Genomic DNA, 16,692 nt, shown 5'->3' on the forward strand with positions numbered 1-16,692 from the left:
TTTTGAGGGAACCATTGTTGCGATCATCAAGGTAATTTTTTTAATTTTTTTTATTATTATTTTTATTTATTTTAGGTCTTTTAGCAATCTAATCTTTTTTGAGAAATAGTAGAGACTGGCGTTTGCCGGAGTTGGTGCCTAACACCTTCCAACCCCGTAACGTGATCCCCGGACCATAGTTTTTCTATTCGTAGATTAGTTATTTGTATTTTTGTAGGGTCAATGTTCTGTTCCTAGACCGTAATAACTAGGTGACGACTCCCAAACCTCAAAAATCAAAAGCGGATCTGCACACCCTACAGATCGAGGGCGCTTTCAAGGCCTAACACTAGAACAGATCAAGAGCTCAAAAAAAAAAAAAAAACAAAAAAAAAAAAAAAAAAAAAAAACAAATCTAATGAACCTCCAGCTTGAATAGATCGAGAGAGAGTATGATTTTGAGAGATAGAGCTCCCTAGCAGATTGAAGTAAGAAAACTGGAACAGATCGCGCGAGAAAAGAAAACAGATTAAAATGAATCACGCCAAAACACAAAAAGACTTTTCCTTAACAAATGGCATGTTGATATGGATTTTGTGGCTTTTTCCAATAAACACCCTCTCTAATCTGGTTTGTGCGGTGTTTTTTGAAAAATGTACCTATTGGTCTGAAATTTGAGGCATTTTCCTAGACCCGTCGGTGTGAAAACGCCTCCAATCGATCTACCTCTTTGTTCTTCCACAACGTTTCCAACGAAACTGCCTCCAAAAGCCCTTTTCATTTTCTTATCCCGACCCTTCAAGAAAATCACCCAAAATAAGAGGCCTCTAAAAGCCCTAATTTTCGTAGTGTTTTAAAAGTATTTGCACATGTGGATTTTTAATTGAGCAATAACATACGATAGGAATAGGGCTTTTTCAAAGTCTTTTCCATTTTATGTGAAATTCGAGGAGTTATTTAAATGATTAGAGAATTTTAGCCATAATATTTGTTTAGCAAATTCGATATAATTGATGATGATTAGACCTTAATTTGACTTTAATCTTTGTATGCTGACCATAGGATAGTTTTTGATTGTAGTAGAGATCGATCATCTTGATTGGGCTGGTTTGCTGCCTAACACCTTCCAAAACCCATAATCTGATCGGGTTGGTGGTGACTCCTTACCATTTCTCTTATCTGTGGATCGGTCCAGATCCATTTGGAGTTATTTTTGGTTCCTAGACCTTAACTAGGTGGCGACTCCTTACCCATTTCTCTCATCCGTAAATCGATCCAGATTCATTTGGAGTTATTTTTCGTTCCTAGACTCCCAATTCTTAGAAAATCCCCTATTTACTAATCGTACTCCTCTTCACCATATATTGGAAAGGGTCTAGGAAATTTCATAATGGGATCAATAGAAGATGAAGTATAGGTGATCAAGAGTGTGATTTAAGTGTAAACAGATAATGCAAATGCTTTATGTATCCTTTTGTGCAGTGGTTTACTATTGTTGAAAGGAAAGAAATCAAAGAATTTCGCTAACATTAAAGGCCCAAAAGAAGTTGTATTGAAGTAGGTTGGCGAGGAGATAAAAAATCGGTTTGATGGTTTATCAATTGAGGATAAATTTATGCAAATATATGTGCAGATTTTAAACAATTGGAGCTATTGCTATTCAATTGTTAACTCAGCTACAAAACAAATATGTTGGTCAAATCCATAGGAGAACTTGGTGAAGATTAACATAGATGAAACACAATCATTGCAGGGGTCGGGATTTTGATTTGTTGGCAAAAGTAACGTTGATTCAATGCTTTTTGCAAGTTGGAGTAATATTTCTACAAATGACAATATTCAAATAGAGCTTCAAGAAATATTAGAGGCGATGAGATATGCAAGAGCGACAGGATTGAAACGAATTCAGATTTCTTTAGATTCGTTATATTCAATCAAATGCATAAAAAATGAAATCGTTATGTCATGGAAATTGCAGAACAGAGATAACTCTTTGTGGACTACACGTTTGAATTTTTTTGGAGAGAAACAAATTGGGCAGCGGATTATTTAGCGAAACTAGGTACTTAGTTAGATGGTTTTTTTGTTATTGAAGAAATGTGTAGTGTACCTCAAGAACTTTTGACAATTGTTGAGGAAGATTTAACTTGTATCTACACTCGTTAGTAGTGTTTTTAGGGTGGGGTCCCTTTAACCCTAGCTTATCAATCAAAAAGAAAAAAAAAACTCTAATATCATCTTATTCCCCTTTCATGTTGAAAGCCTAAGAGAAAAATACAAAACAAAAAGTTAAGATGTTAAAAGAACAACAAACAAATTAAGAGCTTAGAATTGGGAAAGTTTGAACACATAGGGCATGAATGGGAGTTGACACCTCATGAAAATCAATGATGAGAGTTTCGAGATTAGGGGAATTCTCTCTCTCTCTCTCTTTCTCTCTCATATTTTGTTAGTAGTTTGGATTCCTCGAAAGGGTTGGGTCTCACTGCATACAATTAATAAATTATTTAAAAATAAGAATTGAAGTTTAAACTTAAGTAATGAAAATAGTAATGTTAAATGATACTATTGTTTTTTTTTTTCTAAAAGTGGGAAAATATCCCAAGACTATTAGTTGATCCCCACGACAACTTGAAATAATAGTAATATTAAACCAAAATATTAAACCTAATATTAAACATAATATTAAACCAAAATATCCTGATCAAGTGTTTTCTTTGAAAAACCCTCTCTGAATTATATTTTCTTTGACTTCCTCAGTCCCATTTTCTCACATCTTATAATTTACTTGAGTTTTTGCATAATGATTATGATTTACTCAGACGATTGATGATTATGCACTACAAGAAAATGTCGAATTAGGAACAAAACTTTGAGACGACTTGCAGCCGTTTCAAATCAAAAACGATTTAAAGCTGTTTCTCCATTGAAGACCGTTTCTTAATATCAATTTTAGATCAGCAACCTCGAGAGAAACCATTAGATCTCACATTCGAACCGGAATGAATGGTGAGACAGATACCCTAACGAAGCTCCATCTTCTATTTCCATCGTGTGTTGTTCGATTTCTTACATCTGGTTCTTGTTTCTCACACTCTAACGAAGCTCCATCTTTGATTTCCATCAAGGGATCTTTGACTTTTCACATCTGATCTCTATTTTTCAAACCCTGACGAAGCACCATCTTCGATTTACATCAAGTGTTCTTCTATTTCTCAAATCCTCAAACCCTACGATACTCCATCTTTATCTCGACCAGCCTCAGTGCACAAGTGTAGAAGGAACTTTTTCTAGGGTTTTGTTGCAGGGCTTTTCTCAAATTGGTTTCCTTTTGAGATTTCAAAGTTCTATTTGAGAATTTCTACAAATCTTCAAGGTACGGTTCTCTAATTGTGAAAATCTTTCATATAGTTTTCTATTTTTTAAAATTTTTAAATTTTTTTGGATAGAATTTTGAGTTTCAATTGTTGTTCTTGCTTTATCATTAGTAGTGGAAAGCCCAATTTGAGTAGAATTCATTAATTTTTTTTACGAAATTGAAGCTCTTCGATGTATTCCTATCGATTTTCGATGTATGGTCCTAATTTCAAGCATTTTACCTTTTATTCTCTACCTTTTATGGTTTATATCTGAAAATCAAACATTTTTAGTTGTTTTGTTCTAAATGAGACATAAATTTATCTTTTGTGGTTTCCTTTGGATGTATGGTCCTTTAAACTAGTGTGTGAGGATGGATTTTTGGGAGGAAGATGACAAAAAAACTTATCATTCTCTAGATTTCCATGCGACAAAGATTTCATTTAGTGGGTGAAAAAGTTCTTTGAAGAGAATGGAAAGTGGTGAAAGTAAAGAGGCCAAGCTTTGAGCTTGGGAGCTTGTTGACCCTGATTGTAGCGAAGTCTTGGGAACTTGTCCATTGATTTCAGGTGGAGCCAAGAACCAGCTTTCAATATTTTAATTCCTTGAGTGCTAAGACCATTCTAAATTTCATGTCTATTTATTTCATCAGAGTAACATTAAAGTAGTGGATGAACTTGTATCTAACTTGTACCCAAGAGATGCTCCGTCGATTATTGGATCTTACTTGATGTGCGATGAGTGGCACATGTCTATTGATTTCAGGTGGAGCCGAAGAACCAGCTTTCAATATTTTACTTCCTTGAGAACTAATACCATTCTAAATTTCATGTCTATTTATTTTATCAGAGTAGCATCAAGGTTTTTTGTTTTTTAAATTCTGCACTCGGTTAGATACATAGTTTGTATTCTGTTGTACGCATTCAAGCTGCTATTGCTTAGATGCCTCCATGTTCTCCATGTGTGTGCTGGCAACAAAGTAAGGGTGTGAGATGGGGTTGCTGTGACCAGCCATATGGCATGATCGGAAAAGAAAAAAAAACAATGGCAGCTGCTATAGTGGACATGAAATGGCAACAACTGGCTACTATTGTATGTGAAAGAAGTTGGTGGCAGTGTGGACTGAGCATATGTGTGTGCTGCTGTGGGTAGTGAGAAGTGGCAATAGCTATTTTGGCTTACTACATTGACAACAGATGGCAAGCACATCTGAAAAAACACTTCAAAGGAATGTGAGCAGCAGCTGTGCTTGTGAGCAAAAGGTGCAAGACATCTAAGAGGTGGCATAAGCAAGAGGGAAAGACAAATGGCAAGTGGGACAGCAAGTATGCGTGCTGGGTTTTAATGAAATGGAAAAAATAGAAAACAAATAGCTGGGCTATTGTTTCTCCTTTACTTTTATTATATGAATAAGTTTGAATTTCAATCAAAAACCTCGGTTAGGCCATAAGGTTAGTAACTTAAAAGATAAGTTAAAAAAAAAATGCAGTGAGATAAGTTGGTATTTGATACAGCATGCACGCATAATAGTGGGGAAGTCTCAGCTTTTTATAAATTCTTATGCTTGAGGTAGGATTCATGATGCTTCCATGTATTCTTCTTTCCTTATTTTATTTCATGTATGTTTTCTTTATATATTTGTAATAATAGTTTTCCTTGATGATGGATACTGGTATTAATTTATGGGGTTGACACTATTATTTGTACAACAGATCAATTCAAGGCAATTGATGACGAGGGAATGCTGATGTATCAGAGGCCCTTCATGAAGGGGAAGCTCTACATCCACATCACAGTTGAATTCCCCGAATCACTGACAATGGAGCAGTGCAAGATGATGGAAACAATGCTACCACCAAGGACATCAATGCAGTTGATAGACATGGAGTTGGATGAGTGCGAGGAGACGACTCTCCACGATGTGAACATTGAGGAGGAGATGAGGAGGAAACAAGTACAAGCTTAGGCTCAGGAGGTCTATGACGAGGATGAGGAGGGCCATGGTGGTCCCCAAAGGGTGCAGTGTGCTCAACAATAGAGGATACGAGAAGAGAAGCACCTGGGGAGGAAATTTATTTAGTTTCTCATAAGAAATGATAATTTAAAAACCTTTCTATCATTATTGTTATGGTATCATTACGGAGTTAGTTAAGCATCGTGGTGGTGGTACCGGAATTGGTGGCCGTTCATGCTTCTCTACTACCCTTTTTCAAAGAGGACCATCTTGAGATTGACAGAATTTAATAAGTAGCACATTCAATTGATTAGTCGTTGCCGAGAAGCTGTAAACCTATGTCTATATATCATCCTGTATAGCAGCTTGGGATCCTTCTTTCATTCAAGGACATTATTAAGATATTCTTCTTCCAGACTTCATATGGGGCATTGAATGAAGAGTTCAGCTCAAAAATTCTAAAGTTCAAGTTCTGGTTTTAAATCTCGTATGTACGAGACCCAAGACAAGTTGGGCAAAGTTTGAGAGGATTCCCTCCACTGGTTTGCATGTCACACAGACTTATCTAATATTCTGAAAATTTCATTTGACTCATCTCAGACTAGTGCAAGTTTTAAAATCAACTCTTTCAAAACTGTCTTTGTTAATGCTTCCACATTCACCAGCCTCACCAAGTATATGGGGACCCATCCAATGCATCTATTGTCAGAATCTGCTGTCTTTGTTTATGCAGAGCTCCAGCTCAGATTGTCTGTCTTTGTTGATTCATCCGAGCCATCTTAGTCACAGAGATATATTTTTTAGTAAACCAATTTGACTCATCCAAGTCATCTCAGGATGCTAAATTCAAGTAATTTCAGTCAGCTCTATAATCTGAGACCACAACCACCGTGGTGTGCTAGAAAATGCTACCCTACCCTTTACACCTATTGAAGGAAGCTGTGACACAAGAACATACCTTGTTTAAATGATCAACATGTCATCCTATTCCATCGGTTGGTGCCTCAAAAGCGTCTCTTGAGCTTGATGGAATCCAAGGGAAGAGAGGAATATCGTTTTGTGGAGCATACCTAGATGGATTGAAGGTAATGTTTATTGGATATATCCTCTGTATTATTTCTATTGGAACAATGATATGGTATTAGTTCTCCGTATGTTTCTCAAAGATTAATTGAAAATGACTTTCTAATATAGTTTTTTTCTGGTCAGTGACTGGAATTTCTATGCATAAGGAAATTGCTCAAGCACAGGTCTTGACGGGAGTTGGCTCGTTGGCCGGATCCACGATTTTTCTTTTGACCATACTATGGGGAACTTGTGTCATTGTCGGAAAGTGCGATTTTTTAGAGGGGTCAACTTCTAAAGAACCAGAGAGCTCAACTTTGATCAATTCACAGTCTAGAAAACATCGATCATGCTTAACTGGTTTGTTCTCTTTCCACACACATTCCATGAAAATATGAGAATGCATTAATTAGAGCATTCGACAATAACCTCAAACAATTTTCTTCGAAGAATCAACTATAAAAGGCGCCATAAGTTGTGCATAAGCCCTACCAGTGGATGATGATATAATGTTCTCACAATGGTCATTAAAATTTCGTATTATAGTTACCTTGAGCTTCTTATATTAAACTTGAACATTTTTTCCTAATGTGTGTAGAGAAATCTTAAAAATGAGCTGATTAAATTATCAACAAATCAGGGTGCATGTTTTGGTAAATTAGCCATTTTTAATTTGGTCTGATTGTTTGGTAGTCACCAGGAAATATTGGGAGAGGTGCTACAGCCTACGTGTGCTATAGTTGTCATCAATTTGGTCTACTAATGGCTTCCACTTTTTTTTATTAACTAAAGCATTGTATCATCAAAACAAGACAAAGAAGATGAGCTAAAGGTTGATGCTAAGTAAGAATAAAATTTAATGTTAAAAATTGAGTTTCTAAGATGATGGGCGGTAGATCTTCTCTCACTCTCTAAGATCAGTTTGTTTCTAAAATGAAAGAATGATTGATCTTTTGCAGGCTTGTGGTGGCAACTGTTACCTCACTTATAGATGATGATGATGTTTTGCTTGATTCTGGAGTATTTTGAAACTCCATGGTGTAAGCAATATCGCTATCATTGTAAGTTTTTCCTTTTATTTGTTTAATTTTCAAAAGTTGATAGTAATTTTTTCAGTAAAAATGGGGTTCAAATTGTTTAGGCATCCTCTTTTGCATGTTATTGGTGTCATCTAAACTCGATTTATTTGAACAATCCCTTATGAACCAAAACATATATTACTTTACTTTTCTTGTACATGTTGATAAGGTAGGTGAGTTGTATGAAATCATTGATATTGTAATGGTTAAGTGGGTAAAATCGTGACCATCCAAAAAACGGGTTTGTTTCCTAACTATTTTAGAACAATCAACTTTGAGGGAGACCCTAAGCCAAATCAGGTTCTATGCACATCCCCTAATTAAATGTTGATTTTTCTCTAAATCAACAAATGTTACATTAATGGATATTTAAGTAGAGAAATCGATCTTGACACACACTCAGAGCTATGTTGGTTACTTCCTTTATCAGGTATACAATTTCTGCTTTGTTGAGCAATTCTAAATTTTATTTTTTCTGTTCTTTCATGCACTAAATACTTAACTCATCATGGTAGTTTAGTATAAGATAAAAATACATTCTGATTTAGTTATTATCCCAATAGATTATCTAAATAAGGAATTAGAAATATTCTGAAAACTGAGCTTATCAGAAAAAACATTGATTTAGACTTCTTGTTTTAAGGGTTAATGATTATTTCTAGATTTGTTTTTCTTTGGGGAAATGCAAATCGGGGTCGCATTTTTTTTTGGCATCTGGTGCAACCCAATTTTAAGAATACATAAAATGAAAATAAAAAATTTTACATCGATTATGCTCATGTATGCCTGTAAGAAAATCATATAAATTTTATCCCTAACTATCTAACTGTAAACAGAGAAAGGATGAATGAGTCCATGTCTATATTCTTTTGCCCCAATAACCAAAATATGAGGGGAAAAAAATGCCTCAGTATAGTTAAGGAACGAGGTTAGGGCTAGAGATTCCCTAGTTTATTGCTCGCAATTAATGGGCCTATTGGTATTATGTTTGGTACCATGGCGATAGCTGCAGTCTCAAGCTCGTAGAATGAGTTGCAGATATACCATTCTGCAAGCATCACTTAATTCTTGTTATCCACTCCAAGTTGTTAAAATTCGCATATTTCTAACAATGACAAATGAATTAGTTTTGTTGGATTTCTGGGCAAGTGATTGTTGGAGAAATTCTAATTCTGGTTTGTTGAAACCTTATTTTCTGTACTTGAATAAAACGGAAAAAACTTATTTTATAAACAGCAACTCAATGAGCTACAGTTCCATAGTGCCTTGGGCCTCCATGTGCGCGCGAGGCCCAGTCTCTATCTCTCTCACACTCAAGCATTAAAGAGAGAGGGATCATAAATAAGTTGAGAACTTTCCTTGTATTTACCCGATGTGGGACTAAAGAAATAAGAGATGTTTTTACAACTTTCAAAACCAATAAAGTAAAGTAAAACAAAAAAGGAAAAAGAAAAGAGTTCTTTTATGTTTCACCAAAAAAGGAAAGTACTACTTTTTACAATAAAACACTCAAGAGGTCTTGAGTTCAAAACTTATTCTCAACAATAAATGAATGAAATATTATATGAAAATTAAACTATGAATTTTACAAAACTTTCGGTATAAAAGGGGATTAAATATGAAAAGAAGGATGAAAATCTTGAAGACAAGAGTCCTCTACTTTTGTAGATGAACCCAATTCACAAAAAGATACCTGTTTTGATCCACAATGGAAAACCCATTTGTGAATCTTCCATTATACTTGAATACATAGATGAGGTTTGGAAAGATAAATCTCCTTTATTGCCCAGTGATCCATACAAGAGAGCTGTAGCGAGGTTTTGGGTTGATTACATTGATAAGAAGGTTGGTTATCCTATCTACTCTCACTCTCTTTTGATTTAGTTACTTTGTTTCTTTCTTCCTTTCTCTTGTTTATTTGTTTGAGTCCTAAAAGTCGATAAATTCTTTTGACAAGAATTGAGCCAAATACCGTTGGATCATATTCAAAACTTGCCTTCACCTACTAGTTAACAAGAATTATGTTTTTTTGTTTTTTTCAGTTAAATCGGGTTCATCCGTATCGGGTGCTGCATGGGGGAAGATGGGCCTGACAGCTAAGGCAATAACAGGTGGTGGATTCGAATCTCTTCATAAACAGATTTTTACAACCGACCCGAACGAGAAACTAAAGCGGAGGTTCGCTTGTTATCTGTCCACGTCGACAGGACCAGTAGCTAGAACTCTGTATCTGTCGAACATTCACGTGGCTTTCTGCAGTAATCGTCCACTGTCCTTCACTGCACCGTCTGGTCAGCAGACTTGGGGTTATTATAAGGTAAGATAAAATGTTTTCCTACTACTATCAAATGGATTGGATTCGGATCTAATTCGTACTAAATCGGTACCAATCCGATAAAATAAATTTATTTGACCCAGACCCAATTGGATCTATTATTTTAAGATCCACTCTCGATCCAATATAATATTGGTCTAATCTTGTTCAATCATAATCCGAACACAAACCGAGACACTAAGCTGACAAAAATGATGTGGTGGCGTGCACATAACTGTAGATATGTTTTACTCGTATCTCGAGGAAAGCATCTACATTAATGTGCACAGCACCACATATTTTTGTCACCCTTGTGTCTCCCTTTATGTCACCCTAACACGACTCTTATTTAAAAGATCAACATATCCTTATCTGTTTCACTAAAAGATAAAATAAATAAAGGTATTATTGAAAAGTGAAAGTGTTGGAGAATACAAACCTCCTCATGAGGTATTGTCTTTCTGGATGCTCGCATTCCTCAACATACAATATACATCGTTATATATTTCAAGCACATGTTTGGATCGGATCACCATCACAGCAGGGATGATTTATCCAAAATCAATTTGTTATGTGATTGGGTCCTTATTGGAACTCACATCCTTAATCTGGATCCAGAGTTATTGGATCGAATCGAGTTTTGGATCTGACCTGATTCATTGGTAGCCCTCCTACCATAAAGGTCTGGGTTGTGTTCCCAAACGAGCACCATTTCTGCATTGCTTTTATAGACAAGCCCATTATGATTTTATGTGACCAGTTTTAGATAAAGAAGTTTTAGGGCCCATTATATTCAAAGATGGGCTTGGATAGATACTTACCCAACCCAAATCTGGTCCATAACAACTAAATCAAGTCCATCAGTTTAACAACTCTTGAAAATTAAAATGTATACAACACATTCGGGAAATATTATGTGAAAATGACATTAATTTTCTTTGAACAGGTCATGATACCTTTGGGAAAGTTGAGGGCCATAACCCCAGTGAGCATGAAAGAAAATCAATCAGAGAGGTACATCCAGCTATCAACGGTGGTCAACGATCACGAATTTTGGTTCATGGGTTTCGTTAATTACGAGAAAGCTTGTGGTCATCTCTCAGACAGTAAAACAGAATTCCAAGCACACCAAATAGCAATAGAACCACCAGTAGTTGGTTAACAGAGGAGTAGCTTTACGACCTTGATTAATTATGATCACAGTTTTTTTCTCCATTTTTGTACGACCTTATCTAGTCTCTTCTTTGCTATGACTATATGATTCCATAAATTTTCTGAAATGTCAAATTTACAGATTACACCAAAAGAAGGAAAAAAAGAAATTGCAGCATGAGAAGGAAGAAAAGGTATCCAAATGATGGTTTGTGTATGTAAATGTCAGATCTATAATGCAGTTTAAAAATAATTTACTTCTCCATTGTTTTGTGCCCTATTTTTTTTGACCAATAACAGCTATTTTGGTCATGGCAGAAATGAAAATTAATTTGACCGCTGGTAATAGGTGTGTAGAAAAAAAAATTAAAAATTAAAAATTAATTTTTAAAAAAAAACTTTAGATATCGGTTTATGACCACTGGAGATATCGGTTTGTAACCGATGTCTAAAGTTGCAGACTTAGGACATCAGTCTATCGACATCAGATTTTAAATCGATGTCTTAAGGTATTTTTTTTTTTGTTATATGAATGCAGATTTGGAACGGTTTTAAGAAACGGAATGAAACAGGGACAATACTCACAAGCCTTCGAGTTCTTAGCGCTCATCATTAGGAATTCACGGCAACCGGGTAAATAATTGTCGAATTAAATTGATACAAAAATGGGGTGTCTACAATTTCATATGTAAATAAATCACAACAAAATTAGCATACTTTTTTTTATCGGTATGTAGGGGCTATGAAAGGCCCCACCCTATTCATTTAAAAAGGAGCTAAAATCTCAAAAATGTATAATACGAGTCCTCTAACAAAATCCGAGATAGCTCGTCAGGAATATTAGAGACATCTAACACAACCAAGTCATTTAGCAATAAAACACACTTTCTTGCTAACTAATTTGTAGCTAAGCTCGATTCGTGCCAAGGGAACTCAAAGTTAACACTAGAGAAACTAGTTTTAAGCTCTTCGATGTCTCGAATGAACATTGTATGTCTCCATGATGGAGTGATGTTGTAATTCAAACTTTTAGTAGCATAGATCGGAACAGTTGAAATTAAAATCAATTGTATATAAGTATACATGTGGTGGCATTAGAAAAAGTTTGTGTGGCAATAGAAACTCTCTTGATTATTAACTCAATTTCTATATTGTAACTCTTCTTTACACCCATTGTGCACAAAATAACCGAAGACAACCCTTGTTTTTTACCTAAAAACTCTTGCTTTCAAGGGCTTTAAAGGATGAAAAGGGCAGGGGTGGGGGAAGGGGAGGGGCAGAGGGGGTGGGATCTAGGGTTTTGACAAGTGGGATATATATAGAATTAATAAAGCAATTTTCACTCACAACTTTCTTTGTCTCTTTCAGGTTATTCCACGATTCGCCGATTATGCCATTCATCTCAATTAATTATTTATCTGCTTTTACAATTGTTGCAAACTTATAATTTATTTAATATAATTTTACTATTAACTTTTTCGCATTATTCCCGAATTGCGACATTTTCACTATACTAGGGATTAGAAGTCCAAGCACCCCTCCTATAGGTAGAACCAGGCCAGATATACTAACTAAAAATGGTAAACTTACAAATATTTATATCTACAAAATGTAGCATTCTCTTCAATGGTGATAACTACCTCAATTTGAATTTTCTAATTATAGCTTGGAGGTCTCTCCTTAAAATTTAGACATAAATGAAAACTAGAGTATCAGATCTCAAATGCGTTGATGCCTGAACCCAATAGTCTTTGTTGATCGATAAAAGTGAAGGATCTTAGCCATCTTCACATGGTCAATTGGGAACGCTAATATCATCCTATTTGATCTTGAATTTTCCCCTTTCATGTTGAAAGCCTAAGAGAAAAACACAAAAACAAAAAGTTCAAATGTTAAAAGAATGTAAGTAATCAACGAACAAATTAAGAGCTTAGAATTGGGAAGGTTTGAACACATATGGCATGGATGGGAGTTGATACCTCATGAATATCAACTATGAGAGTTTCGAGATTAGGGGAATTCTCTCTCTCTCTCTATCTCTCAAAAGAGGTTGGATCTCACTGCATACAATTAAAAAATTATTTTAAAATAAAAATTTAATTTTAAACTTAAGCAATGAAAATAATAATGTTAAATGATACTATTGTTTTTTCTTTTTTTTTTTAATGGGAAAATATCCCAAGAGTGTTAGTTGATCTCCTAAACAACTTGAAATAAAAGTAATAGATCAAAATGGACCATTTACTATAGTTAAACGTAATATTATACCAAAATATCCTGGTCAAGTGTTTTCTTTGAAAACCCTCTCTGAATTATATTTTCTTGGACTTCCTCAGTCCCATTTTTTCACATCTTGTAATTTACCTGAGTTTTTGCATAATGATTATGATCCACTCAGACGGTTGATGATTATGGATCAAGAATGCAAAGCGATATACTTAGAATTTCAAAGATTTAAATGTAACTTTCGATATGTTTCAATGATTTATGATAATGAATGACAAACAGAAAATGATATATTCATATTTTTAAAGATTTAGCTGTAACAGTTTATCTGAGAATACCTATGGACCTTGGGCCGGACTAATGACCTCATGATTGCAGTGCAAATCATCCAAGAATACCTATGGACCTTGTTTCTTTTAGTTGTTTACATACCCATTCTCTTTGTATCTAACATATATTATAAGTACTGTCAAAACCATGTTTTTTTTAATCTTAAGAAACAAGGTAATCAATATTTATAAAAGGGAAACTAGATAATCAATACTTACCAAAAAAAAAAAAAAAAAAGAAAGAAAAAAACAAGATAATCAATATCACAAACATCAAATCCAATTTAAGTATAACTAAAATTGTATGACAGAACATTCCAGTTATAGAGAATATAATTTGCAGTTATAGTTAGGTTCTTTACTTCTCATTGGGAAGAAAGAATATTCCTAATTATTGCCTGTAGAAGCTAGCAAAGCCAAATATTCTATCACAGCTTCACCTTGTTTTGTAATTTCAAGATCACGGTCTAATGGATTTTCAATTAGTTCTTGAAGAATTGCATCTTCCATCTCCAGATCCATCTCATCTATTTTTTTGGTATCTGATGGATCTTCTGTCACATTCACACGACCGCTCAAATTAGCCAAACTCTATGCCTGCCCAAGCGTCTTGCTATCATTTGCACGTGTAGGGTCCTCAGTTGGTAGACTTGGTTTCTTCTTTAGCTTACCCCAATCTTTAATGGTTGCTACCACTGCTGACCTAAAGTTTGATAGGATTAATTAGGTCTTTTCTTTCTAAAAAGAAAAAAAAAAAAATTTCTACTTTCGTCAAGGAACCTATCTGAAGAAAATGATAGTTAGCTCAAAATCCTATCAAAGTTCCACTAAATTTTATGTGACTCAATAATTAAGAAAATGATAGTTAGCTCAAAATCCTAAAAACAAAAGCATGGTATTTAATATTGGTAGGAGATACATATGTGTCCTTGATTTCAAGAACCGATTTAGGCAGTCATTTTTAGAGAAATTGCATAGTCGTTTTAAATGCAATATCACTTAGTGTGTCATAGGGTAAGTCATCATTATAAAACAGTGCTGAGATATTTATCTATGTCAAGTTTTGCGAACACTAGAACGAAACCTAATAATTCGGGTTTGGTTATGATTTTTAGAAAAAATCGAAATCAAAACTGAACCAAGTCTGAGTATTTTGAGTTTTAATTGGCTTTGGTTCGGTTCTGGGTTCCGGTTTTTTATAATACTTTGGTAAAAACAGAAATTTTAAAATGAAATATTAGAAACCTATACTTTAAAAATTAGATTAAAAAATGCTTTAAAATACAATTACAGAATATTGACAGAAAATAACAAGAAACAAGAAGATTAAGAAAGTACTCATAATGCATGAGCATCGCCACGAAGTGTAGCACTTGTGAATTCTTTGAGATCCAGGTTCTCATGATCTCATTCAGCTAATGATGCTGTCAGATTCCACAAGTGCATAAAACAATGTTTCAGAAGACATCCACCACACAACAGCAATTTGAATGAAAGGAACAGTACCTGTTGACCTTCTGTTTGTTAATAAATCGGGATCGGAGCAGTGACCTCTTGATTGTAGTGTTGATCATCCAATTTAGCCCTATCATCTTAAAGGATTTTATGAAGATATCCATCTACTGACCTACAAACACAATTTAACAAATATTTCACTTTTCAACAATTAAAAAGTAAATATAGATATTTACAAAATAGTGTTCAACTTTTGACGAATTTACAATTCCAGTTCACTGTTCATATTAATTACCTAAACGTGAGCGATAATGAATTCAGTGGTTTTTAAAGGACTATTTTGCTGGTTTAAAGTGACAATTTCACTTTAAACCAGCAAAATTTTCCCTTTAAAGCTATGAAATAGTCACTTGTTCAGAATTTTTTTTTTAACGAAAATGTGATTGTTCACGTTTAGGTTGTTAAAATGAAAAGTGGCAGGAATCGTAAATAACTCATTTTCAGCTCACGGAATAGTAATTGATCCAAGTAATTTAGAAAGGAAATAAATTTAAAACTGGTGTCTAAGATCATGATCCTAAAAACTAGAGAGCCTACGCATTATCAAACTGCATCTTTGCTAGATAGTTCCACATCTAAAGACATTTGACACTGTGTTTGTTTCCCATAACTAATTTATTAGAGTAAGAGGAGATTTTTTTGGATATAGCTAACAGATATTTTTTTTATTAAAACCCTAATCGAGAGTTAAATTATATCTTAACAGTCAAAGTTCTAATTTTTCAACCTAATTTGAACACTTGAATCTGCTAAATCGGATTCAAGATTCATTGGTAGGACAGGAATTAAGAAATAGTTCAGTTAAACACAAACATCTAGACTGAAAACAGTGAAAGAAGCATTTGAGACATGTGAAGTGACAATCTCACTGATTGTAAAAGTGGCGATATCGTTGATTAGCAGCGATCTCACTACTTTAAACTAGCAAGATCATCATGTTTTGGGGAATTAAAATAATCAGTGGGCCAGAATCGGAATTTCGTCATATTCAGCTCACGAAATGGGAATTTACCCTAATATTTTTCTTTTGAAAACAAATGAGAATAGATCAAAAGGCAAGAAAATCGGCCCATCACCGAGAATGAAAATTTTAAGAAAATCCAAATCTCTTTGTTAAAATATAATTTTGAAAAATCATTGAAAAGTAGACTAATTTTTACACATTATAAGCCAAATCAGGTTTAGCACTAAGGTATTACAGGAATTAAATAACAGATCAATGAAACACAACAATGAGACTTTCAATCACATTAAAAGACTATAGATCCGACCAAAGCAACGACTCACCATGGAAATATTACTCAAAGTGGTTAAGACAGAAGAAGAAGAAGAAGAAACAGGTTAGGGTTTGGGCGTGAGATGTGAATCTTGGAGAAAGTTAAGTCTAAGGAGTAGGGTTAGGGTTAGGGTTTTGTTGGATCCAAAAGTTCCTTATAAAGAAGAAAAATGTAGGAGCTTGGTGGCAACTACCTCCCATAAATGCAACAGGTCATATAGAGTAATTCGGGGTTGGGGAGTAATATTTTGCTCACAGCACTGAACCTGCCATTTGGCATGTGAAAAAAACACAACAATCTCCTGTCTACATGTCCTCTGCCCAGAAATCTTTAGAGTCCGACTAGCTTTTCTAACTTAGTAAGATTTCAACTCTTACCAAAGATTGTTGACCTCACCTTGTGGCATCTAATAACATGATCCAATGTCACATAGTTGTAGAGGAAA

At 34.6% G+C, this 16,692-nt stretch overlaps 1 protein-coding gene and 2 long non-coding RNA genes across 4 annotated transcripts in view; 2 read left to right on the forward strand and 1 right to left on the reverse strand.

Annotated features, from left to right (window-relative positions):
- The window catches only part of LOC147388964 (GEM-like protein 5), a 58,253-nt gene extending 47,144 nt beyond the window's left edge, over positions 1-11,109 (forward strand). Inside the window, exons 2-3 of the mRNA XM_086418727.1 lie at positions 9,477-9,751; positions 10,695-11,109. Coding sequence (XP_086274853.1) covers positions 9,518-9,751; positions 10,695-10,910 — 450 coding nt within the window. The 5' untranslated portion in view covers positions 9,477-9,517 and the 3' untranslated portion in view covers positions 10,911-11,109. The remainder of the gene's footprint in view (positions 1-9,476; positions 9,752-10,694) is intronic.
- On the forward strand, positions 3,057-7,702 carry LOC147388965 (uncharacterized). Of its 2 annotated transcripts, none has more exons than XR_015171031.1 (3): positions 3,057-3,355; positions 5,049-6,375; positions 6,500-7,702. It is a non-coding gene; the product is annotated as an uncharacterized LOC147388965 (long non-coding RNA). The 2 variants fall into 2 exon arrangements; XR_015171030.1 differs by lacking the exon at positions 3,057-3,355 and adding an exon at positions 3,405-4,905.
- Positions 11,110-12,441: 1,332 nt separating the features above from the next.
- LOC147388966 (uncharacterized) lies at positions 12,442-16,692 on the reverse strand. Its single transcript, XR_015170830.1, has 4 exons — positions 16,258-16,692; positions 14,962-15,082; positions 12,880-12,960; positions 12,442-12,757 (listed from the first exon to the last, which is right to left on the reverse strand). It is a non-coding gene; the product is annotated as an uncharacterized LOC147388966 (long non-coding RNA).

The sequence above is a fragment of the Akebia trifoliata genome, chromosome 12, assembly GCF_017979445.1.
Source record: "Akebia trifoliata isolate Shusen 1 chromosome 12, ASM1797944v1, whole genome shotgun sequence".
Classification (NCBI taxonomy): Eukaryota; Viridiplantae; Streptophyta; class Magnoliopsida; order Ranunculales; family Lardizabalaceae; genus Akebia; species Akebia trifoliata.